At 47.4% G+C, this 22,962-nt stretch overlaps 1 protein-coding gene across 1 annotated transcript in view; it reads right to left on the bottom strand.

The window, feature by feature from the left end:
• Window positions 1–22,962, bottom strand: part of LOC124044307 (ras-associated and pleckstrin homology domains-containing protein 1-like) — a 204,739-nt gene that overhangs the window by 104,590 nt on the left and 77,187 nt on the right. The window contains 2 exon segments of the mRNA XM_046363961.1: window positions 1,911–2,036; window positions 13,537–13,611. Coding sequence (XP_046219917.1) covers window positions 1,911–2,036 — 126 coding nt within the window. The 5' untranslated portion in view covers window positions 13,537–13,611.

Here is a 22,962-nt window from a genome sequence, read left to right on the forward strand (position 1 = left end):
CAGTTAGGGTAAGTTACCTGTGTGAGTTGGGGTTAGTTACCTGTGTGAGTTGGGGTTAGTTATCTGTGTGAGTTGGGGTTAGTTATCTGTGTGAGTTGGGATTAGTTATCTGTGTGAGTTGGGGTTAGTTATCTGTGTGAGTTAGGGTTAGTTACCAGTTAGGGTAAGTTACCTGTGAGAGTTAGGGTAAGTTACCTGTGTGAGTTTATCCAGCTCTCCCAGCCAGGGTTAGTTACCAGTTAGGGTTAGTTACCTGTTAGGGTTAGTTACCTGTGTCAGTTAGGGTTAGTTACCTGTGTGAGTTAGGGTTAGTTACCTGTGTGAGTTAGGGCTAGTTAACTGTTAGGGTTAGTTACCTGTGTGGGTTAGTTACCTGTGTGAGTTAGTTACCTGTGAGGGTTAGTTACCTGTGTGAGTTAGTTACCTGTTAGGGTTAGTTACCTGTGTCAGTTAGGGTTAGTTACATGTGTGAGTTTATCCAGCTCTCCCAGCCAGGCTTAGTTACCAGTTAGGGTTAGTTACCTGTTAGGGTTAGTTACCAGTTAGGGTTAGTTACCTGTTAGGGTTAGTTACCTGTTAGGGTTAGTTACCTGTGTGAGTTTATCCAGCTCTCCCAGCCAGGGTTAGTTACCAGTTAGGGTTAGTTACCAGTGTGAGTTTATCCAGCTCTCCCAGCCAGGGTTAGTTACCAGTTAGGGTTAGTTACCTGTTAGGGTTAGTTACCTGTGTGAGTTTATCCAGCTCTCCCAGCCAGGGTTAGTTACCAGATAGGGTTAGTTACCTGTTAGGGTTAGTTACCTGTGTGAGTTTATCCAGCTCTCCCAGCCAGGGTTAGTTACCAGATAGGGTTAGTTACCTGTGTGAGTTAGGGTTAGTTACCTGTTAGGGTTAGTTACCAGTGTGAGTTTATCTAGCTCTCCCAGCCAGGGTTAGTTACCAGTTAGGGTTAGTTACCTGTTAGGGTTAGTTACCAGTTAGGGTTAGTTACCTGTTAGGGTTAGTTACCTGTTAGGGTTAGTTACCTGTGTGAGTTTATCCAGCTCTCCCAGCCAGGGTTAGTTACCAGTTAGGGTTAGTTACCAGTGTGAGTTTATCCAGCTCTCCCAGCCAGGGTTAGTTACCAGTTAGGGTTAGTTACCTGTTAGGGTTAGTTACCTGTGTGAGTTTATCCAGCTCTCCCAGCCAGGGTTAGTTACCAGATAGGGTTAGTTACCTGTTAGGGTTAGTTACCTGTGTGAGTTTATCCAGCTCTCCCAGCCAGGGTTAGTTACCAGATAGGGTTAGTTACCTGTGTGAGTTAGGGTTAGTTACCTGTTAGGGTTAGTTACCAGTGTGAGTTTATCTAGCTCTCCCAGCCAGGGTTAGTTACCAGTTAGGGTTAGTTACCTGTTAGGGTTAGTTACCAGTTAGGGTTAGTTACCTGTTAGGGTTAGTTACCTGTTAGGGTTAGTTACCTGTTAGGGTTAGTTACCTGTGTGAGTTTATCCAGCTCTCCCAGCCAGGGTTAGTTACCAGTTAGGGTTAGTTACCAGTGTGAGTTTATCCAGCTCTCCCAGCCAGGGTTAGTTACCAGTTAGGGTTAGTTACCTGTTAGGGTTAGTTACCTGTGTGAGTTTATCCAGCTCTCCCAGCCAGGGTTAGTTACCAGATAGGGTTAGTTACCTGTTAGGGTTAGTTACCTGTGTGAGTTTATCCAGCTCTCCCAGCCATGGTTAGTTACCAGATAGGGTTAGTTACCTGTGTGAGTTAGGGTTAGTTACCTGTTAGGGTTAGTTACCAGTGTGAGTTTATCCAGCTCTCCCAGCCAGGGTTAGTTACCTGTTAGGGTTAGTTACCTGTGTGAGTTTATCCAGCTCTCCCAGCCAGGGTTAGTTACCAGTTAGGGTTAGTTACCAGTTAGGGTTAGTTACCTGTGTGAGTTTATCCAGCTCTCCCAGCCAGGCTCCAAACATCTTGTCTAGATCCTGATCTTCTTTATCACTGTCCTCCTCTCCTCCATCTGTGTGGTCCAGGTCTTCATCTGACAGCTGCTCCATCTGAAACACACAGGGTAAAGTTCACTACCGGTTGACGAGCTTGTCAGTCACTCTCATTCATCTCCAATGGGAACCCAGCATCTCCATGGTAACATCCCTGGAGCAAGTTCACCTGACTGATGAACCCCTGGTCATCCCAAGTCCCTAACTGACGAACCCCTGGTCATCCCAGCATATGGGTCATCCCAAGTCCCTAACTGACGAACCCCTGGTCATCCCAAGTCCCTAACTGATGAACCCCTGGTCATCCCAAGTCCCTGACTGACGAACCCCTGGTCATCCCAAGTCCCTAACTGACGAACCCCTGGTCATCCCAAGTCCCTGACTGATGAACCCCTGGTCATCCCAAGTCCCTGACTGACAAACCCCTGGTCATCCCAAGTCCCTAACTGATGAACCCCTGGTCATCCCAAGTCCCTGACTGACGAACCCCTGGTCATCCCAGCATATGGGTCATCCCAAGTCCACCTGACTGATGAACCCCTGGTCATCCCAAGTCCCTAACTGATGAACCCCTGGTCAGCACAGCATATGGGGCATCCCAAGTCCCTGACCATTGACTTCAATCGATGCCTTTGTCTCCTCAAATCACTTGGTCCAGCTATATAATCATCCATCTATATTTTCAACCTGTTTGACACTGGGCATCTCAAACATTTGAGTGGGCACAAAGTATATGAGGATGGTGGATAGTCTCCCCGCCTGGAAGTGGGAGAATATTGCATTTTTCAAACACCTGAAAACCTTTTCATGCAATCTAGAGCCATAATCATTATGCTTAATTATATGTAAAACAAAAATAATAAAATAAAAAATGTTTATATTTCTGCATATCTAAGCGTTCGTCTTGAGCCGTCTGTATCCTCCTGACAAAATCCCTGACAACATCTGGGAAACTGAAAGGAACGCGAGTCGTATTCAGCACATTTAGTTATCATTACCAACCTTACCGGCACTGAGGAATGAGGAGCATCTCCCCCTCTCTGTGAGGAATGAGGAGCATCTCCCCCTCTCTGTGAGGAATGAGGAGCATCTCCCCTTATTACTGCTTACAGTCTCCCCTCTCTGTGAGGAATGAGGAGCATCTCCCCTTATTACTGCTTACAGTCTCCCCCTCTCTGTGAGGAATGAGGAGCATCTCCTTATTACTGCTTACAGTCTCCCTCTCTGTGAGGAATGAGGAGCATCTCCCTTATTACTGCTTACAGTCTCCCCTCTCTGTGAGGAATGAGGAGCATCTCCCCTTATTACTGCTTACAGTCTCCCCTCTCTGTGAGGAATGAGGAGCATCTCCCCTTATTACTGCTTACAGTCTCCCCTCTCTGTGAGGAATGAGGAGCATCTCCCCTTATTACTGCTTACAGTCTCCCCTCTCTGTGAGGAATGAGGAGCATCTCCCTTATTACTGCTTACAGTCTCCTCTCTGTGAGGAATGAGGAGCATCTCCCTTATTACTGCTTACAGTCTCCCTCTCTGTGAGGAATGAGGAGCATCTCCCCTTATTACTGCTTACAGTCTCCCCCTCTCTGTGAGGAATGAGGAGCATCTCCCCTTATTACTGCTTACAGTCTCCCCTCTCTGTGAGGAATGAGGAGCATCTCCCCCTCTCTGTGAGGAACGAGGAGCATCTCCCCCTCTCTGTGAGGAACGAGGAGCATCTCCCCTTATTACTGCTTACAGTCTCCCCTCTCTCTGAGAGGAATGAGGAGCATCTCCCCTTATTACTGCTTACAGTCTCCCCCTCTCTGTGAGGAATGAGGAGCATCTCCCCTTATTACTGCTTACAGTCTCCCCTCTCTGTGAGGAATGAGGAGCATCTCCCCCTCTCTGTGAGGAATGAGGAGCATCTCCCCCTCTCTGTGAGGAATGAGGAGCATCTCCCCTTATTACTGCTTACAGTCTCCCCTCTCTGTGAGGAATGAGGAGCATCTCCCCTTATTACTGCTTACAGTATCCCCTCTCTGTGAGGAATGAGGAGCATCTCCCCCTCTCTGTGAGGAATGAGGAGCATCTCCCCTTATTACTGCTTACAGTCTCCCCCTCTCTGTGAGGAATGAGGAGCATCTCCCCCTCTCTGTGAGGAATGAGGAGCATCTCCCCTTATTACTGCTTACAGTCTCCCCTCTCTGTGAGGAATGAGGAGCATCTCCCCCTCTCTGTGAGGAATGAGGAGCATCTCCCCTTATTACTGCTTACAGTCTCCCCTCTCTGTGAGGAACGAGGAGCATCTCCCCCTCTCTGTGAGGAACGAGGAGCATCTCCCCCTCTCTGTGAGGAACGAGGAGCATCTCCCCTTATTACTGCTTACAGTCTCCCCCTCTCTGTGAGGAACGAGGAGCATCTCCCCCTCTGTGAGGAATGAGGAGCATCTCCCCTTATTACTGCTTACAGTCTCCCCTCTCTGTGAGGAATGAGGAGCATCTCCCCCTCTCTGTGAGGAATGAGGAGCATCTCCCTTATTACTGCTTACAGTCTCCCTCTCTGTGAGGAATGAGGAGCATCTCCCTTATTACTGCTTACAGTCTCCTCTCTGTGAGGAATGAGGAGCATCTCCCCTTATTACTGCTTACAGTCTCCCCTCTCTCTGTGAGGAATGAGGAGCATCTCCCCTTATTACTGCTTACAGTCTCCCCTCTCTGTGAGGAATGAGGAGCATCTCCCCCTCTCTGTGAGGAATGAGGAGCATCTCCCCTCTCTGTGAGGAACGAGGAGCATCGCCCCCTCTCTGTGAGGAACGAGGAGCATCGCCCCCTCTCTGTGAGGAACGAGGAGCATCGCCCCTCTCTGTGAGGAACGAGGAGCATCGCCCCCTCTCTGTGAGGAACGAGGAGCATCGCCCCCTCTCTGTGAGGAACGAGGAGCATCGCCCCCTCTCTGTGAGGAACGAGGAGCATCGCCCCCTCTCTGTGAGGAACGAGGAGCATCGCCCCCTCTCTGTGAGGAACGAGGAGCATCGCCCCCTCTCTGTGAGGAATGAGGAGCATCGCCCCCTCTCTGTGAGGAATGAGCAGCATCTCCCAGCTGAGTGTAGTCATTCCTGTGACCCTGATGACCCTAGAAGGAGTACGACACATTGAAACGCAGACTGGGATGACAGAATGGGCGGATATGATACATTCCCTCAGGGACCCTCCATGATCCTGGCTTCTGAGCCCTAGGTCAGGGGTCACGGCACTGGGGTTAACTGGCGCCATAGTAGAGCATCAGAGGCATTAGGGACAGGGTGGGGTTAATACTTAGAAGCTCTCAGGTCTGGTGGTGTTCATTAAATGTAGTGCAGGGATCTTCTTCAAAAGTGGGAAAAGGACAAGAGAACATGAGGCCTATACATCCTGTTCTCATGCTGTTGTAAACCAGCTGACGTACAAGAGAACCTGTGTGGTTTCACCTCTCCTGATCTACCTGTGTGGTTTCACCTCTCCTGATCTACCTGTGTGGTTTCTCCTGATCTACCTGTGTGGTTTCTCCTCTCCTGATCTACCTGTGTGGTGTCTCCTGATCTACCTGTGTGGTGTCTCCTGATCTACCTGTGTGGTTTCTCCTCTCCTGATCTACCTGTGTGGTGTCTCCTGATCTACCTGTGTGGTTTCTCCTCTCCTGATCTACCAGTGTGGTTTCTCCTGATCTACCTGTGTGGTTTCTCCTCTCCTGATCTACCTGTGAGGTTTCACCTGATCTACCTGTGTGGTTTCTCCTCTCCTGATCTACCTGTGTGGTTTCTCCTGATCTACCTGTGTGGTTTCTCCTGATCTACCTGTGTGGTTTCTCCTGATCTACCTGTGTGGTTTCTCCTGATCTACCTGTGTGGTTTCACCTGATCTACCTGTGTGGTTTCTCCTCTCCTGATCTACCTGTGTGGTGTCTCCTGATCTACCTGTGTGGTGTCTCCTGATCTACCTGTGTGGTTTCTCCTCTCCTGATCTACCTGTGTGGTTTCTCCTCTCCTGATCTACCTGTGTGGTTTCTCCTCTCCTGATCTACCTGTGTGGTTTCACCTGATCTACCTGTGTGGTTTCTCCTCTCCTGATCTACCTGTGTGGTTTCTCCTGATCTACCTGTGTGGTTTCTCCTGATCTACCTGTGTGGTTTCTCCTCTCCTGATCTACCTGTGTGGTTTCTCCTCTCCTGATCTACCTGTGTGGTTTCTCCTCTCCTGATCTACCTGTGTGGTTTCTCCTCTCCTGATCTACCTGTGTGGTTTCACCTGATCTACCTGTGTGGTTTCTCCTGATCTACCAGTGTGGTTTCTCCTGATCTACCAGTGTGGTTTCTCCTGATCTACCAGTGTGGTTTCTCCTGATCTACCAGTGTGGTTTCTCCTGATCTACCAGTGTGGTTTCTCCTGATCTACCAGTGTGGTTTCTCCTGATCTACCAGTGTGGTTTCTCCTGATCTACCAGTGTGGTTTCTCCTGATCTACCAGTGTGGTTTCTCCTGATCTACCAGTGTGGTTTCTCCTGATCTACCAGTGTGGTTTCTCCTGATCTACCAGTGTGGTTTCTCCTGATCTACCAGTGTGGTTTCTCCTGATCTACCAGTGTGGTTTCTCCTGATCTACCTGTGTGGTTTCACCTGATCTACCTGTGTGGTTTCTCCTCTCCTGATCTACCTGTGTGGTTTCTCCTCTCCTGATCTACCTGTGTGGTTTCACCTGATCTACCTGTGTGGTTTCTCCTGATCTACCTGTGTGGTTTCTCCTGATCTACCTGTGTGGTTTCTCCTGATCTACCTGTGTGGTTTCTCCTGATCTACCTGTGTGGTTTCTCCTAATCTACCTGTGTGGTTTCTCCTAATCTACCTGTGTGGTTTCTCCTCTCCTGATCTACCAGTGTGGTTTCTCCTCTCCTGATCTACCAGTGTGGTTTCTCCTCTCCTGATCTACCAGTGTGGTTTCTCCTCTCCTGATCTACCAGTGTGGTTTCTCCTCTCCTGATCTACCAGTGTGGTTTCTCCTCTCCTGATCTACCAGTGTGGTTTCTCCTCTCCTGATCTACCAGTGTGGTTTCTCCTCTCCTGATCTACCAGTGTGGTTTCTCCTCTCCTGATCTACCAGTGTGGTTTCTCCTGATCTACCAGTGTGGTTTCTCCTGATCTACCAGTGTGGTTTCTCCTGATCTACCAGTGTGGTTTCTCCTGATCTACCAGTGTGGTTTCTCCTGATCTACCAGTGTGGTTTCTCCTGATCTACCAGTGTGGTTTCTCCTGATCTACCAGTGTGGTTTCTCCTGATCTACCAGTGTGGTTTCTCCTGATCTACCAGTGTGGTTTCTCCTGATCTACCAGTGTGGTTTCTCCTCTCCTGATCTACCTGTGTGGTGTCTCCTGATCTACCTGTGTGGTTTCTCCTCTCCTGATCTACCTGTGTGGTTTCTCCTCTCCTGATCTACCTGTGTGGTTTCTCCTCTCCTGATCTACCTGTGTGGTGTCTCCTGATCTACCAGTGTGGTTTCTCCTCTCCTGATCTACCTGTGTGGTTTCTAATTTGTAAGTCGCTCTGGATAAGAGCGTCTGCTAAATGACTTAAATGTAAAAATGTAAATGTTTCTCCTGATCTACCTGTGTGGTTTCTCCTCTCCTGATCTGCCTGTGTGGTTTCACCTCTCCTGATCTACCTGTGTGGTTTCACCTGATCTACCTGTGTGGTTTCACCTGATCTACCTGTGTGGTTTCACCTGATCTACCTGTGTGGTTTCACCTGATCTACCTGTGTGGTTTCTCCTCTCCTGATCTACCTGTATGGTTTCTCCTCTCCTGATCTACCTGTGTGGTTTCACCTCTCCTGATCTACCAGTGTGGTTTCTCCTCTCCTGATCTACCAGTGTGGTTTCTCCTGATCTACCAGTGTGGTTTCTCCTGATCTACCAGTGCGGTTTCTCCTGATCTACCAGTGCGGTTTCTCCTGATCTACCAGTGTGGTTTCTCCTGATCTACCAGTGTGGTTTCTCCTGATCTACCTGTGGGGTTTCTCCTGATCTACCTGTGTGGTTTCTCCTCTCCTGATCTACCTGTGTGGTTTCACCTGATCTACCTGTGTGGTTTCTCCTCTCCTGATCCACCTGTGTGGTTTCACCTCTCCTGATCTACCAGTGTGGTTTCACCTCTCCTGATCTACCAGTGTGGTTTCTCCTCTCCTGATCTACCTGTGTGGTTTCTCCTCTCCTGATCTACCAGTGTGGTTTCTCCTCTCCTGATCTACATGTGTGGTTTCTCCTCTCCTGATCTACATGTGTGGTTTCTCCTCTCCTGATCTACCTGTGGGGTTTCTCCTGATCTACCTGTGTGGTTTCACCTCTCCTGATCTACCAGTGTGGTTTCTCCTCTCCTGATCTACCAGTGTGGTTTCTCCTCTCCTGATCTACCTGTGGGGTTTCTCCTCTCCTGATCTACCTGTGGGGTTTCTCCTGATCTACCCGTGTGGTTTCTCCTCTCCTGATCTACCTGTGTGGTTTCACCTGATCTACCTGTGTGGTTTCTCCTCTCCTGATCTACATGTGTGGTTTCTCCTCTCCTGATCTACCTGTGGGGTTTCTCCTGATCTACCTGTGTGGTTTCTCCTCTCCTGATCTACCTGTGTGGTTTCACCTGATCTACCTGTGTGGTTTCTCCTCTCCTGATCCACCTGTGTGGTTTCTCCTGATCTACCTGTGTGGTTTCACCTCTCCTGATCTACCAGTGTGGTTTCACCTCTCCTGATCTACCTGTGTGGTTTCTCCTCTCCTGATCTACCTGTGTGGTTTCTCCTCTCCTGATCTACCTGTGTGGTTTCTCCTCTCCTGATCTACCTGTGTGGTTTCTCCTCTCCTGATCTACCAGTGTGGTTTCACCTCTCCTGATCTACCAGTGTGGTTTCACCTCTCCTGATCTACCAGTGTGGTTTCACCTCTCCTGATCTACCAGTGTGGTTTCACCTCTCCTGATCTACCAGTGTGGTTTCACCTCTCCTGATCTACCAGTGTGGTTTCACCTCTCCTGATCTACCAGTGTGGTTTCACCTCTCCTGATCTACCAGTGTGGTTTCACCTCTCCTGATCTACCAGTGTGGTTTCACCTCTCCTGATCTACCTGTGTGGTTTCTCCTCTCCTGATCTACCAGTGTGGTTTCACCTCTCCTGATCTACCAGTGTGGTTTCACCTCTCCTGATCTACCAGTGTGGTTTCTCCTCTCCTGATCTACCTGTGTGGTTTCTCCTCTCCCGATCTACCTGTGTGGTTTCTCCTCTCCCGATCTACCTGTGTGGTTTCTCCTCTCCCGATCTACCTGTGTGGTTTCTCCTCTCCCGATCTACCTGTGTGGTTTCTCCTCTCCCGATCTACCTGTGTGGTTTCTCCTCTCCCGATCTACCTGTGTGGTTTCTCCTCTCCCGATCTACCTGTGTGGTTTCTCCTCTCCCGATCTACCTGTGTGGTTTCTCCTCTCCCGATCTACCTGTGTGGTTTCTCCTCTCCCGATCTACCTGTGTGGTTTCTCCTCTCCCGATCTACCTGTGTGGTTTCTCCTCTCCCGATCTACCTGTGTGGTTTCTCCTCTCCCGATCTACCTGTGTGGTTTCTCCTCTCCCGATCTACCTGTGTGGTTTCTCCTCTCCCGATCTACCTGTGTGGTTTCTCCTCTCCCGATCTACCTGTGTGGTTTCTCCTCTCCCGATCTACCTGTGTGGTTTCTCCTCTCCCGATCTACCTGTGTGGTTTCACCTCTCCCGATCTACCTGTGTGGTTTCACCTCTCCCGATCTACCTGTGTGGTTTCACCTCTCCCGATCTACCTGTGTGGTTTCACCTCTCCCGATCTACCTGTGTGGTTTCACCTCTCCCGATCTACCTGTGTGGTTTCACCTCTCCCGATCTACCTGTGTGGTTTCTCCTCTCCCGATCTACCTGTGTGGTTTCTCCTCTCCCGATCTACCTGTGTGGTTTCTCCTCTCCCGATCTACCTGTGTGGTTTCTCCTCTCCCGATCTACCTGTGTGGTTTCTCCTCTCCCGATCTACCTGTGTGGTTTCTCCTCTCCCGATCTACCTGTGTGGTTTCTCCTCTCCCGATCTACCTGTGTGGTTTCACCTCTCCCGATCTACCTGTGTGTTTTCACCTCTCCTGATCTACCTGTGTGTTTTCACCTCTCCTGATCTACCTGTGTGGTTTCTCCTGATCTACCTGTGTGGTTTCTCCTGATCTACCTGTGTGGTTTCTCCTGATCTACCTGTGTGGTTTCTCCTGATCTACCTGTGTGGTTTCTCCTCTCCTGATCTACCTGTGTGTAGCCTTTTCTGAATTTCATGCATTTAGTGACAGGCCATGTCCACTTCATTGACATACTAATCTGGAGAATATTGCATTGAGACACCTAGGTCCATAGATACCACATATCAAGTTTCACACGCCAGTCACTCGGTGCCAGAGGAGTACCGTTTTTTGGTGTTTTTAACAAAATTATAAAATGTCGGACCTTACAGGTCTCGAGGCTTCGCTTCTGAACCCCTAATGATAATAATAATAATAAACACCAAGAAATACAACTGGGTTTCACCAGATTCGCTGCTTGAACCCCTACAAATACAGGCCCGGCCCTCAGAAAGTATTCAAACTCCTTGACTTATTCTACATTTAGTTACATCCGGAATTAAAAATGGATGAAAACTGTTTCCCCCCCTCACCCATCTACACACGATACGTTTGGGGAAAATCCAACACTTTGTATCAGGACAAAGTTCAATTCTTTTTTTCCAGTATTACTTTAGTGCCTTACTATAAACAGGATGCAGGTTTTAGAATAGATTTTACTGTACTGGCTTCCTTTTCACTCTGTATCGTGGAGTAACTACAATGTTGTTGATCCATCCTCAGTTTTCTCCGATCACAGCCGTTAAACTATGTAACTGTTTTACAGTCACCATTGGCCTCATTGTGAAATCCCTAAATGGTTTCCTTCCTCTCCTGCAACTGAGTTAGTATTGACGCCTGTATTTCTGTGACTGGGTGTATTGATACACCATCCAAAGTCTAATTATTAACTTCCTCATGCTCAAAGGGATATTCAATGCTATTTATTTTTACCCATCTACCAATCGGTGCCCTCCTTTGTGAGGCATTGGAAAACCTCCCTGGTCTTTGTGGTTTAATTTGTGTTTGAAATTCACTGCTCGACTGACGGACCTTAAAGATAATTGAATGTGTGTACAGAGATGAGGTAGTCATTCAAACATCATGTTAAACACTATTATTGCACAGAGAGTCCATGCAACTTCAGCACATTTTTCCTCCTGAACCTATTTAGCTCATAGCCAAAGGGGTTGAAAACTTTGAGTCAAGACATGTCAGCTTTCCATTTTTAATGAAGGCGTCTAAAAACATATTTCCAGTTTGACATAATTATTGTTATTATATTATTGTGCATTGTGTGTAAACCAGTGACACAAAGTGTGTCTGTAGCATAACGTGGGAAAAGTCAAGGGGTCTGAATACTTTCTGAAGGCACTGTGTATCATATACATCTGAGAGGCACAAACAGAACCGACACCGAGGAAGTTTAGATGTGAGACGTAAACAGAACCGACACCGAGGAAGTTTAGATGTGAGACGTAAACAGAACCGACGCCGAGGCAGTCTAGCTGTGAGACGTAAACAGCCCCGAAGCTGAGGCAGTCTAGCTGTGAGACGTAAACAGCCCCGAAGCTGAGGCAGTCTAGCTGTGAGACGTAAACAGCCCCGAAGCTGAGGCAGTCTAGCTGTGAGACGTAAACAGCCCCGAAGCTGAGGCAGTCTAGCTGTGAGACGTAAACAGCCCCGAAGCTGAGGCAGTCTAGCTGTGAGACGTAAACAGCCCCGAAGCTGAGGCAGTCTAGCTGTGAGACGTAAACAGCCCCGAAGCTGAGGCAGTCTAGCTGTGAGACGTAAACAGCCCCGAAGCTGAGGCAGTCTAGCTGTGAGACGTAAACAGCCCCGAAGCTGAGGCAGTCTAGCTGTGAGACGTAAACAGCCCCGAAGCTGAGGCAGTCTAGCTGTGAGACGTAAACAGCCCCGAAGCTGAGGCAGTCTAGCTGTGAGACGTAAACAGCCCCGAAGCTGAGGCAGTCTAGCTGTGAGATGTAAACAGCCCCGAAGCTGAGGCAGTCTAGCTGTGAGATGTAAACAGCCCCGAAGCTGAGGCAGTCTAGCTGTGAGATGTAAACAGCCCCGAAGCTGAGGCAGTCTAGCTGTGAGACGTAAAGGCTCAGAGAAAGGAGTTTAATATTGACAGGCCGTAATACACTTAAACCAATGAGGCAGACGTGGTTCCGATACCGGAGAGAGAGATATGACTCTCCAGACGTCCTAGCAGAGTAGCCGACGGACTGGAAACTGTGTAATAAAGCAGGGAATGTAGTGAGCAGTGTACAGTATACACTAGCTTTATCATGCACTGGAGTCAGTGAGTGCATCCCAAGTGGCACCCTATTCCCTATGTAGTGCACTACTTTTGGCCAGGACCCTATGGCACCCTATTCCCTATGTAGTGCACTACTTTTGGCCAGGACCCATAGGGAGTGCACGATATAGGGAATAAGGTGCTTTTAGAGACCGACCAGTAGAGGCTCCTCCACACTGCAGCAGGACACACTAGACTAGAGGGTTTTCTGTCTCCTGAACTGTCTCAAAGACACCAGGCCATAAATCAATCCTCTCAACCTCTGCCTGAGGTTTCCTACAGATGTGACGTTTGGCATTCAGGCCAAGGAGTTCAATCTTGGTTTCATCAGACCAGAGAATTTTGTTTCTCATTGTCTGAGAGTAATTTAGGTGCCTTTTGGCAAACCCCAACTATCCTGTATAAATACAGTATCAATCACCAGTTGTAGAACACCTACTCATTCCAGGGTTTTTCTTTAGTTCGACTATTTTCTACATTATAGAATAATAGTGAAGACATCAAAACTATGAAATAACACATATGGAATCATGTAGTAACCAAAACAAAGTGTTAAACAAATCCAAATATATTTTAGATTTGAGTTTCTTCTAAGTAGCCATCCTTTGCTTTGATGCTTTGGTACTTCTGACATTCATATAAACTGAATAAAAATATAGAAATGCAACAATTTCCAAGATTTTACTGAGTTACAGAAATCAGTCAATGTAAATAAATTCATTAGGCCCTAATCTATAGATTTCACATGACTGGGAACACAGATATGCATCTGCTGGACACAATAATAGTAAATAAATAGAGACACACATTTGATAAAATACTATAAAGAAAGTACCAATGTTATGGTGTACTGTGCAACACGTGTGTGTGTGTGTGAACTGTGCAACACGTGTGTGTGTGTGTGAACTGTGCAACACGTGTGTGTGTGTGTGTGTGTGTGTGTGTGTGTGTGTGTGTGTGTGTGTGTGTGTGTGTGTGTGTGTGTGTGTGTGTGTGTGTGTGTGTGTGTGTGTGTGTGTGTGTGTGTGTGTGTGTGTGTGTGTGTGTGTGTGTGTACAGCATAAGAGATGTACATTATAATGTCCTAACGCAATTCTTACCTTTGGTGTAGTTTAGCTGGGCAGCCAAGCTCACTGCCCTCAGTCTGTCAGGAAACCCCTGATGGTTAAAATCACCTTGAAGGAAGGAGAGAGAGAGAGGCCTTTATTCAGAGCAGAAAGCGCAGAACGAACGTGGATTCAAAGTATCGCTGAATATCAATCCACTTCAACCCTTTGCTTTCTGCAGACTCCGCTAAAATGTTACTGTAGAAATCAAATTAGTTTTCCCAAAATGGCAGCATATCACCTATATAGTGCACTACTTTTGAACAGATGGGCCCAGGCCCTGGTCCAAAGTAGGGAATAGGAGCCATTTGGGACACGCCCATTGACTTCCCTGAAGCCCACAGGAGCCACACCCACAGAGTAGCATTACTGAGCCACACCAGCAGAGTAGCATTACTGAGCCCACAGGAGCCACACCAGCAGAGTAGCATTACTGAGCCCACAGGAGCCACACCAGCAGAGTAGCATTACTGAGCCCACAGGAGCCACACCAGCAGAGTAGCATTACTGAGCCCACAGGAGCCACACCAACAGAGTAGCATTACTGAGCCCACAGGAGCCACACCAACAGAGTAGCATTACTGAGCCACTCCAACAGAGTAGCATTACTGAGCCCACAGGAGCCACACCAACAGAGTAGCATTACTGAGCCACTCCAACAGAGTAGCATTACTGAGCCCACAGGAGCCACACCAACAGAGTAGCATTACTGAGCCACTCCAACAGAGTAGCATTACTGAGCCACACCAACAGAGTAGCATTACTGAGCCACACCAACAGAGTAGCATTACTGAGCCACACCAACAGAGTAGCATTACTGAGCCACACCAACAAAGTAGCATTACTGAGCCACACCAACAGAGTAGCATTACTGAGCCACACCAACAGAGTAGCATTACTGAGCCCATGGGAACCACACCAACAGAGTAGCATTACTGAGCCCATGGGAGCCACACCAACAGAGTAGCATTACTGAGCCTATGGGAGCCACACCAACAGAGTAGCATTACTGAGCCCATGGGAGCCACACCAGCAGAGTAGCATTACTGAGCCACACCAGCAGAGTAGCATTACTGAGCCCATGGGAGCCACACCAGCAGAGTAGCATTACTGAGCCACACCAGCAGAGTAGCATTACTGAGCCCATGGGAGCCATACCAGCAGAGTAGAATTACTGAGCCCACGGGAGCCACACCAGCAGAGTAGCATTACTGAGCCACACCAGCAGAGTAGCATTACTGAGCCACACCAGCAGAGTAGCATTACTGAGCCACACCAACAGAGTAGCATTACTGAGCCACACCAGCAGAGTAGCATTACTGAGCCACACCAACAGAGTAGCATTACTGAGCCACACCAACAGAGTAGCATTACTGAGCCACACCAGCAGAGTAGCATTACTGAGCCACACCAACAGAGTAGCATTACTGAGCCACACCAACAGAGTAGCATTACTGAGCCACACCAACAGAGTAGCATTACTGAGCCACACCAACAGAGTAGCATTACTGAGCCACACCAACAGAGTAGCATTACTGAGCCCATGGGAGCCACACCAACAGAGTAGAATTACTGAGCCCATGGGAGCCACACCAGCAGAGTAGCATTACTGAGCCCATGGGAGCCACACCAGCAGAGTAGCATTACTGAGCCCATGGGAGCCACACCAGCAGAGTAGCATTACTGAGCCACACCAGCAGAGTAGCATTACTGAGCCCATGGGAGCCACACCAGCAGAGTAGCATTACTGAGCCCACAGGAGGCACACCAACATAGTAGCATTACTGAGCCCATGGGAGCCACACCAGCAGAGTAGCATTACTGAGCCCATGGGAGCCACACCAGCAGAGTAGCATTACTGAGCCACACCAACAGAGTAGCATTACTGAGCCACACCAACAGAGTAGGATTACTGAGCCACACCAACAGAGTAGCATTACTGAGCCACACCAACAGAGTAGCATTACTGAGCCACACCAACAGAGTAGCATTACTGAGCCCATGGGAGCCACACCAACAGAGTAGCATTACTGAGCCCATGGGAGCCACACCAGCAGAGTAGCATTACTGAGCCCACAGGAGCCACACCAGCAGAGTAGCATTACTGAGGCATCACCTCTCTGACAAAGGCCCTTCTCCCCTGATTGCTCAGTTTGGCCAAGCAGCGAACTCTAGGAAGAGTCTTGGTGGTTCCAAACTTCTTCCATTTCCTTGGGGATCTTGAATTTTGAATGTTTGCAAAAATGTCTAAAACCCTGTTTTCGCTTTGTCATTATGGGGTATTGTGGGTAGACTGATGAGGGGAAAACGCATTTAATCCCTTTTAGAATAATATATAATAATAATAACCTGTGGGGTCCTTCTGTAGCTCAGTTGGTAGAGCATGGCGCTTGTAACGCCAGGGTAGTGGGTTCGATCCCCGGGACCACCCATACGTAGAATGTATGCACACATGACTGTAAGTCGCTTTGGATAAAAGCGTCTGCTAAATGGCATATATTATTATTATTATTATTTTAGAATAAGGCTGTAACGTAACACAATGTGGGAAAAGTCACGGGGTCTGAATCCTTTCCGAATGCACCGTAGATAGATCGGTTATATGGATAGATCCGAATGCACCGTATGCTCAATGGCCATGGAAGGACTGGTACATGTTCAGCTTCTAGGAATTGTGTTCAGAACCTTGCTTACATGGGGCTGTGCATTATCATGCTGAACCTTGCTTACATGGGGCTGTGCATTATCATGCTGAACCTTGCTTACATGGGGCTGTGCATTATCATGCTGAACCTTGCTTACATGGGGCTGTGCATTATCATGCTGAACCTTGCTTACATGGGGCTGTGCATTATCATGCTGAACCTTGCTTACATGGGGCTGTGCATTATCATGCTGAACCTTGCTTACATGGGGCTGTGCATTATCATGCTGAACCTTGCTTACATGGGGCTGTGCATTATCATGCTGAACCTTGCTTACATGGGGCTGTGCATTATCATGCTGAACCTTGCTTACATGGGGCTGTGCATTATCATGCTGAACCTTGCTTACATGGGGCTGTGCATTATCATGCTGAACCTTGCTTACATGGGGCTGTGCATTATCATGCTGAACCTTGCTTACATGGGGCTGTGCATTATCATGCTGAACCTTGCTTACATGGGGCTGTGCATTATCATGCTGAACCTTGCTTACATGGGGCTGTGCATTATCATGCTGAACCTTGCTTACATGGGGCTGTGCATTATCATGCTGAACCTTGCTTACATGGGGCTGTGCATTATCATGCTGAACCTTGCTTACATGGGGCTGTGCATTATCATGCTGAACCTTGCTTACATGGGGCTGTGCATTATCATGCTGAACCTTGCTTACATGGGGCTGTGCAGCATACCTTGGCAAAGTGAAAAATACTCACTAACAGGGATATAAACACATTTGTACACAACATTTTAGAGAAATAAGATGTTTATGTGTGTATGGAACATTTCTATATTTCAGCTCATGAAACATGGGACCAATGAACCATGGGACCAATGAACCATGGGACCAATGAACCATGGGACCAATGAACCATGGGACCAATGAAACATGGGACCAATGAACCAATGAACCATGGGACCAATGAACCATGGGACCAATGAACCATGGGACCAATGAACCATGGGACCAATGAACCATGGGACCAATGAACCATGGGACCAATGAACCATGGGACCAATGAACCATGGGACCAATGAACCATGGGACCAATGAACCATGGGACCAATGAACCATGGGACCAATGAACCATGGGACCAATGAACCATGGGACCAATGAACCATGGGACCAATGAAACACGGGACCAATGAAACATGGGACCAACAGTGTATTTCAAAACTGTTCATGGGCAAGTTCAGCTTCCGAAAAGTAAGGTCATGGAAGAACTCATGATTTAAGCATTTCACTGTGAGGTCTACTACACCTGTTGTATTCAGCATTTCACTGTGAGGTCTATTACACCTGTTGTATTCAGCATTTCACTGTGAGGTCTACTACACCTGTTGTATTCAGCATTTCACTGTGAGGTCTACTACACCTGTTGTATTCAGCATTTCACTGTGAGGTCTACTACACCTGTTGTATTCAGCATTTCACTGTAAGGTCTACTACACCTGTTGTATTCAGCATTTCACTGTAAGGTCTACTACACCTGTTGTATTCAGCATTTCACTGTAAGGTCTACTACACCTGTTGTATTCAGCATTTCACTGTGAGGTCTACTACACCTGTTGTATTCAGCATTTCACTGTAAGGTCTACTACACCTGTTGTATTCAGCATTTCACTGTGAGGTCTATTACACCTGTTGTATTCAGCATTTCACTGTGAGGTCTACTACACCTGTTGTATTCAGCATTTCACTGTAAGGTCTACTACACCTGTTGTATTCAGCATTTCACTGTGAGGTCTATTACACCTGTTGTATTCAGCATTTCACTGTGAGGTCTACTACCCTTGTTGTATTCAGCATTTCACTGTGAGGTCTACTACACCTGTTGTATTCAGCATTTCACTGTAAGGTCTACTACACCTGTTGTATTCAGCATTTCACTGTGAGGTCTATTACACCTGTTGTATTCAGCATTTCACTGTGAGGTCTACTACACCTGTTGTATTCAGCATTTCACTGTGAGGTCTACTACACCTGTTGTATTCAGCATTTCACTGTAAGGTCTACTACACCTGTTGTATTCAGCATTTCACTGTAAGGTCTACTACACCTGTTGTATTCAGCATTTCACTGTGAGGTCTACTACACCTGTTGTATTCAGCATTTCACTGTGAGGTCTACTACACCTGTTGTATTCAGCATTTCACTGTGAGGTCTACTACACCTGTTGTATTCAGCATTTCACTGTGAGGTCTACTACACCTGTTGTATTCAGCATTTCACTGTGGGGTCCTGTTGTATTCAGCATTTCACTGTGAGGTCTACTACACCTGTTATATTCAGCATTTCACTGTGAGGTCTACTACACCTGTTGTATTCAGCATTTCACTGTAAGGTCTATTACACCTGTTGTATTCAGCATTTCACTGTGAGGTCTACTACACCTGTTGTATTCAGCATTTCACTGTGAGGTCTACTACACCTGTTGTATTCAGCATTTCACTGTGGGGTCCTGTTGTATTCAGCATTTCACTGTAAGGTCTATTACACCTGTTGTATTCAGCATTTCACTGTGAGGTCTACTACACCTGTTGTATTCAGCATTTCACTGTGAGGTCTACTACACCTGTTGTATTCAGCATTTCACTGTGAGGTCTACTACACCTGTTGTATTCAGCATTTCACTGTGAGGTCTACTACACCTGTTGTATTCAGCATTTCACTGTGAGGTCTACTACACCTGTTGTATTCAGCATTTCACTGTGAGGTCTACTACACCTGTTGTATTCAGCATTTCACTTTAAGGTCTACTACACCTGTTGTATTCAGCATTTCACTGTGAGGTCTATTACACCTGTTGTATTCAGCATTTCACTGTGAGGTCTACTACACCTGTTGTATTCAGCATTTCACTGTAAGGTCTACTACACCTGTTGTATTCAGCATTTCACTGTGAGGTCTACTACACCTGTTGTATTCAGCATTTCACTGTGAGGTCTACTACACCTGTTGTATTCAGCATTTCACTGTAAGGTCTACTACACCTGTTATATTCAGCATTTCACTGTGAGGTCTACTACACCTGTTGTATTCAGCATTTCACTGTGAGGTCTATTACACCTGTTGTATTCAGCATTTCACTGTGAGGTCTACTACACCTGTTGTATTCAGCATTTCACTGTAAGGTCTACTACACCTGTTGTATTCAGCATTTCACTGTAAGGTCTACTACACCTGTGGTATTCAGCATTTCACTGTAAGGTCTACTACACCTGTTGTATTCAGCATTTCACTGTGAGGTCTACTACACCTGTTGTATTCAGCATTTCACTGTGAGGTCTACTACACCTGTTGTAGTCAGCATTTCACTTTAAGGTCTACTACACCTGTTGTATTCAGCATTTCACTGTGAGGTCTATTACACCTGTTGTATTCAGCATTTCACTGTGAGGTCTACTACACGTGTTGTATTCAGCATTTCACTGTAAGGTCTACTACACCTGTTGTATTCAGCATTTCACTGTGAGGTCTATTACACCTGTTGTATTCAGCATTTCACTGTGAGGTCTACTACACCTGTTGTATTCAGCATTTCACTGTAAGGTCTACTACACCTGTTGTATTCAGCATTTCACTGTGAGGTCTACTACACCTGTTGTATTCAGCATTTCACTGTGAGGTCTACTACACCTGTTGTAGTCAGCATTTCACTGTGAGGTCTACTACACCTGTTGTAGTCAGCATTTCACTGTGAGGTCTACTACACCTGTTGTATTCAGCATTTCACTGTGAGCTCTACTATACCTGTTGTATTCAGCATTTCACCCTATCCACCCACTAGAGATATCCACCCACTAGAGATATCCACCCACTAGAGATATCCACCCACTAGAGATATCCACCCTATCCACCCACTAGAGATATCCACCCACTAGAGATATCCACCCACTAGAGATATCCACCCACTAGAGATATCCACCCACTAGAGATATCCACCCACTAGAGATATCCACACTATCCACCCACTAGAGATATCCACCCACTAGAGATATCCACCCACTAGAGATATCCACCCACTAGAGATATCCACCCACTAGAGATATCCACCCACTAGAGATATCCACCCACTAGAGATATCCACCCTATCCACCCACTAGAGATATCCACCCACTAGAGATATCCACCCACTAGAGATATCCACCCACTAGAGATATCCACCCACTAGAGATATCCACCCACTAGAGATATCCACCCACTAGAGATATCCACCCACCAGAGATATCCACCCACCAGAGATATCCACCCACCAGAGATATCCACCCACTAGAGATATCCACCCACTAGAGATATCCACCCACTAGAGATATCCACCCACTAGAGATATCCACCCACCAGAGATATCCACCCACTAGAGATATCCACCCACTAGAGATATCCACCCACTAGAGATATCCACCCTATCCACCCACTAGAGATATCCACCCACTAGAGATATCCACCCTATCCACCCACTAGAGATATCCACCCTATCCACCCACTAGAGATATCCACCCACTAGAGATGCCAGACATTGTTTGCGTCTCAAAAAGGCTCCTCTTTCCCTATATAGTAGTGCACTACTTTAGACCAGAGCCATTGCGCAGTACATTTGAATGTTGTCTGGTCTGGTGGTACAGTGTGTATCTGTTACAGTCACTCCTCCCTGTCCATTTCACGTCACTTCCTGCCTGGCCGTTGTTTAACATAGTAGACGGAGACATGAGACAGTGGTTACTGTATAAACATTCATTATGAAGTAGTATTTCCATTGAGATTTCAACGGTTATTCTTACAGCAAGGGCTTGTAGACTAGACCAGACACCCACTCCCAATTTCTGAGGAAATGGGAAGGAGCAAATATTTCCACCTCGGTCTCAGAGAAATGCCCCTGCCAGTGAAAACATCAGCCGAAGCAAACAACTGACCACATTTGTACTTTCCTAAAAGTAGTTGATTTGAGAGGTTGAAAAGGAATGGAAAGAGAGAGGGGCGGAGAGAGCAAGAGAAAGACCTTTCTGATGAACCCGTCCTGTTGGGGGAGGACACAGAGAGCTGTGGGTTGGCAGAGCACTCTATTGAAGACCTCTCTGATGAGAGTAGGCTACCCGTCCTGTTGGGGGAGGACACAGAGAGCTGTGGGTTGGCAGCGCACTCTATTGAAGACCTCTCTGATGAGAGTAGGCTACCCGTCCTGTTGGGGGAGGACACAGAGAGCTGTGGGTTGGCAGAGCACTACATTGAAGACCTCTCTGATGAGAGTAGGCTACCCGTCCTGTTGGGGGAGGACGCAGGGAGCTGTGGGTTGGCAGAGCACTACATTGCTGCCTGCCATAAGTTGAGGAACAGTGTCTGACAGACCAATCAACCTGCACATGTCATTGTTACTACCTCATCCACACGTCCTCGTTACTACCTCATCCACACGTCCTCTATGTCCTCGTTACTACCTCATCCACACGTCCTCTATGTCCTCGTTACTACCTCGTCCACACGTCCTCTATGTCCTCGTTACTACCTCGTCCACACGTCCTCTATGTCCTCGTTACTACCTCGTCCACACGTCCTCTATGTCCTCGTTACTACCTCGTCCACACGTCCTCGTTACTACCTCGTCCACACGTCCTCGTTACTACCTCGTCCACACGTCCTCGTTACTACCTCGTCCACACGTCCTCGTTACTACCTCGTCCACACGTCCTCGTTACTACCTCGTCCACACGTCCTCGTTACTACCTCGTCCACACGTCCTCGTTACTACCTCGATCACACGTCCTCGTTACTACCTCGATCACACGTCCTCTATGTCCTCGTTACTACCTCATCCACACGTCCTCTATGTCCTCGTTACTACCTCATCCACACGTCCTCTATGTCCTCGTTACTACCTCATCCACACGTCCTCTATGTCCTCGTTACTACCTCATCCACACGTCCTCTATGTCCTCGTTACTACCTCATCCACACGTCCTCTATGTCATCGTTACTACCTCATCCACACGTCCTCTATGTCCTCGTTACTACCTCATCCACACGTCCTCTATGTCCTCGTTACTACCTCATCCACACGTCCTCTATGTCCTCGTTACTACCTCATCCACACGTCCTCTATGTCCTCGTTACTACCTCATCCACACGTCCTCTATGTCCTCGTTACTACCTCATCCACACGTCCTCTATGTCCTCGTTACTACCTCATCCACACGTCCTCTATGTCCTCGTTACTACCTCATCCACACGTCCTCTATGTCCTCGTTACTACCTCATCCACACGTCCTCTAAGTCCTCGTTACTACCTCATCCACACGTCCTCTATGTCATCGTTACTACCTCATCCACACGTCCTCTATGTCCTCGTTACTACCTCATCCACACGTCCTCTATGTCCTCGTTACTACCTCATCCACACGTCCTCTATGTCCTCGTTACTACCTCATCCACACGTCCTCTATGTCCTCGTTACTACCTCATCCACATGTCCTCTATGCTTATTGTGATTGTCCATTGTACAGTAATTTTGACCATTGATGTTACTGATTATAATTATTTTAATTATGTTAATATTGCACATTTTCCACTTAAACTCCATAGTAAACTTTGGCAATATGTACATTGTCACGCCAATAAAGCAAATTGAATTGAATTAAGAGAGAAAGAGAGAGTGAGCGAGCGAGAGATAGAGAGACAGACCCAGGCAGACAGACCGAGAGACCCAGGCAGGCAGACCG

The sequence above is a fragment of the Oncorhynchus gorbuscha genome, linkage group LG09, assembly GCF_021184085.1.
Source record: "Oncorhynchus gorbuscha isolate QuinsamMale2020 ecotype Even-year linkage group LG09, OgorEven_v1.0, whole genome shotgun sequence".
NCBI classification, from domain to species: domain Eukaryota; kingdom Metazoa; phylum Chordata; class Actinopteri; order Salmoniformes; family Salmonidae; genus Oncorhynchus; species Oncorhynchus gorbuscha.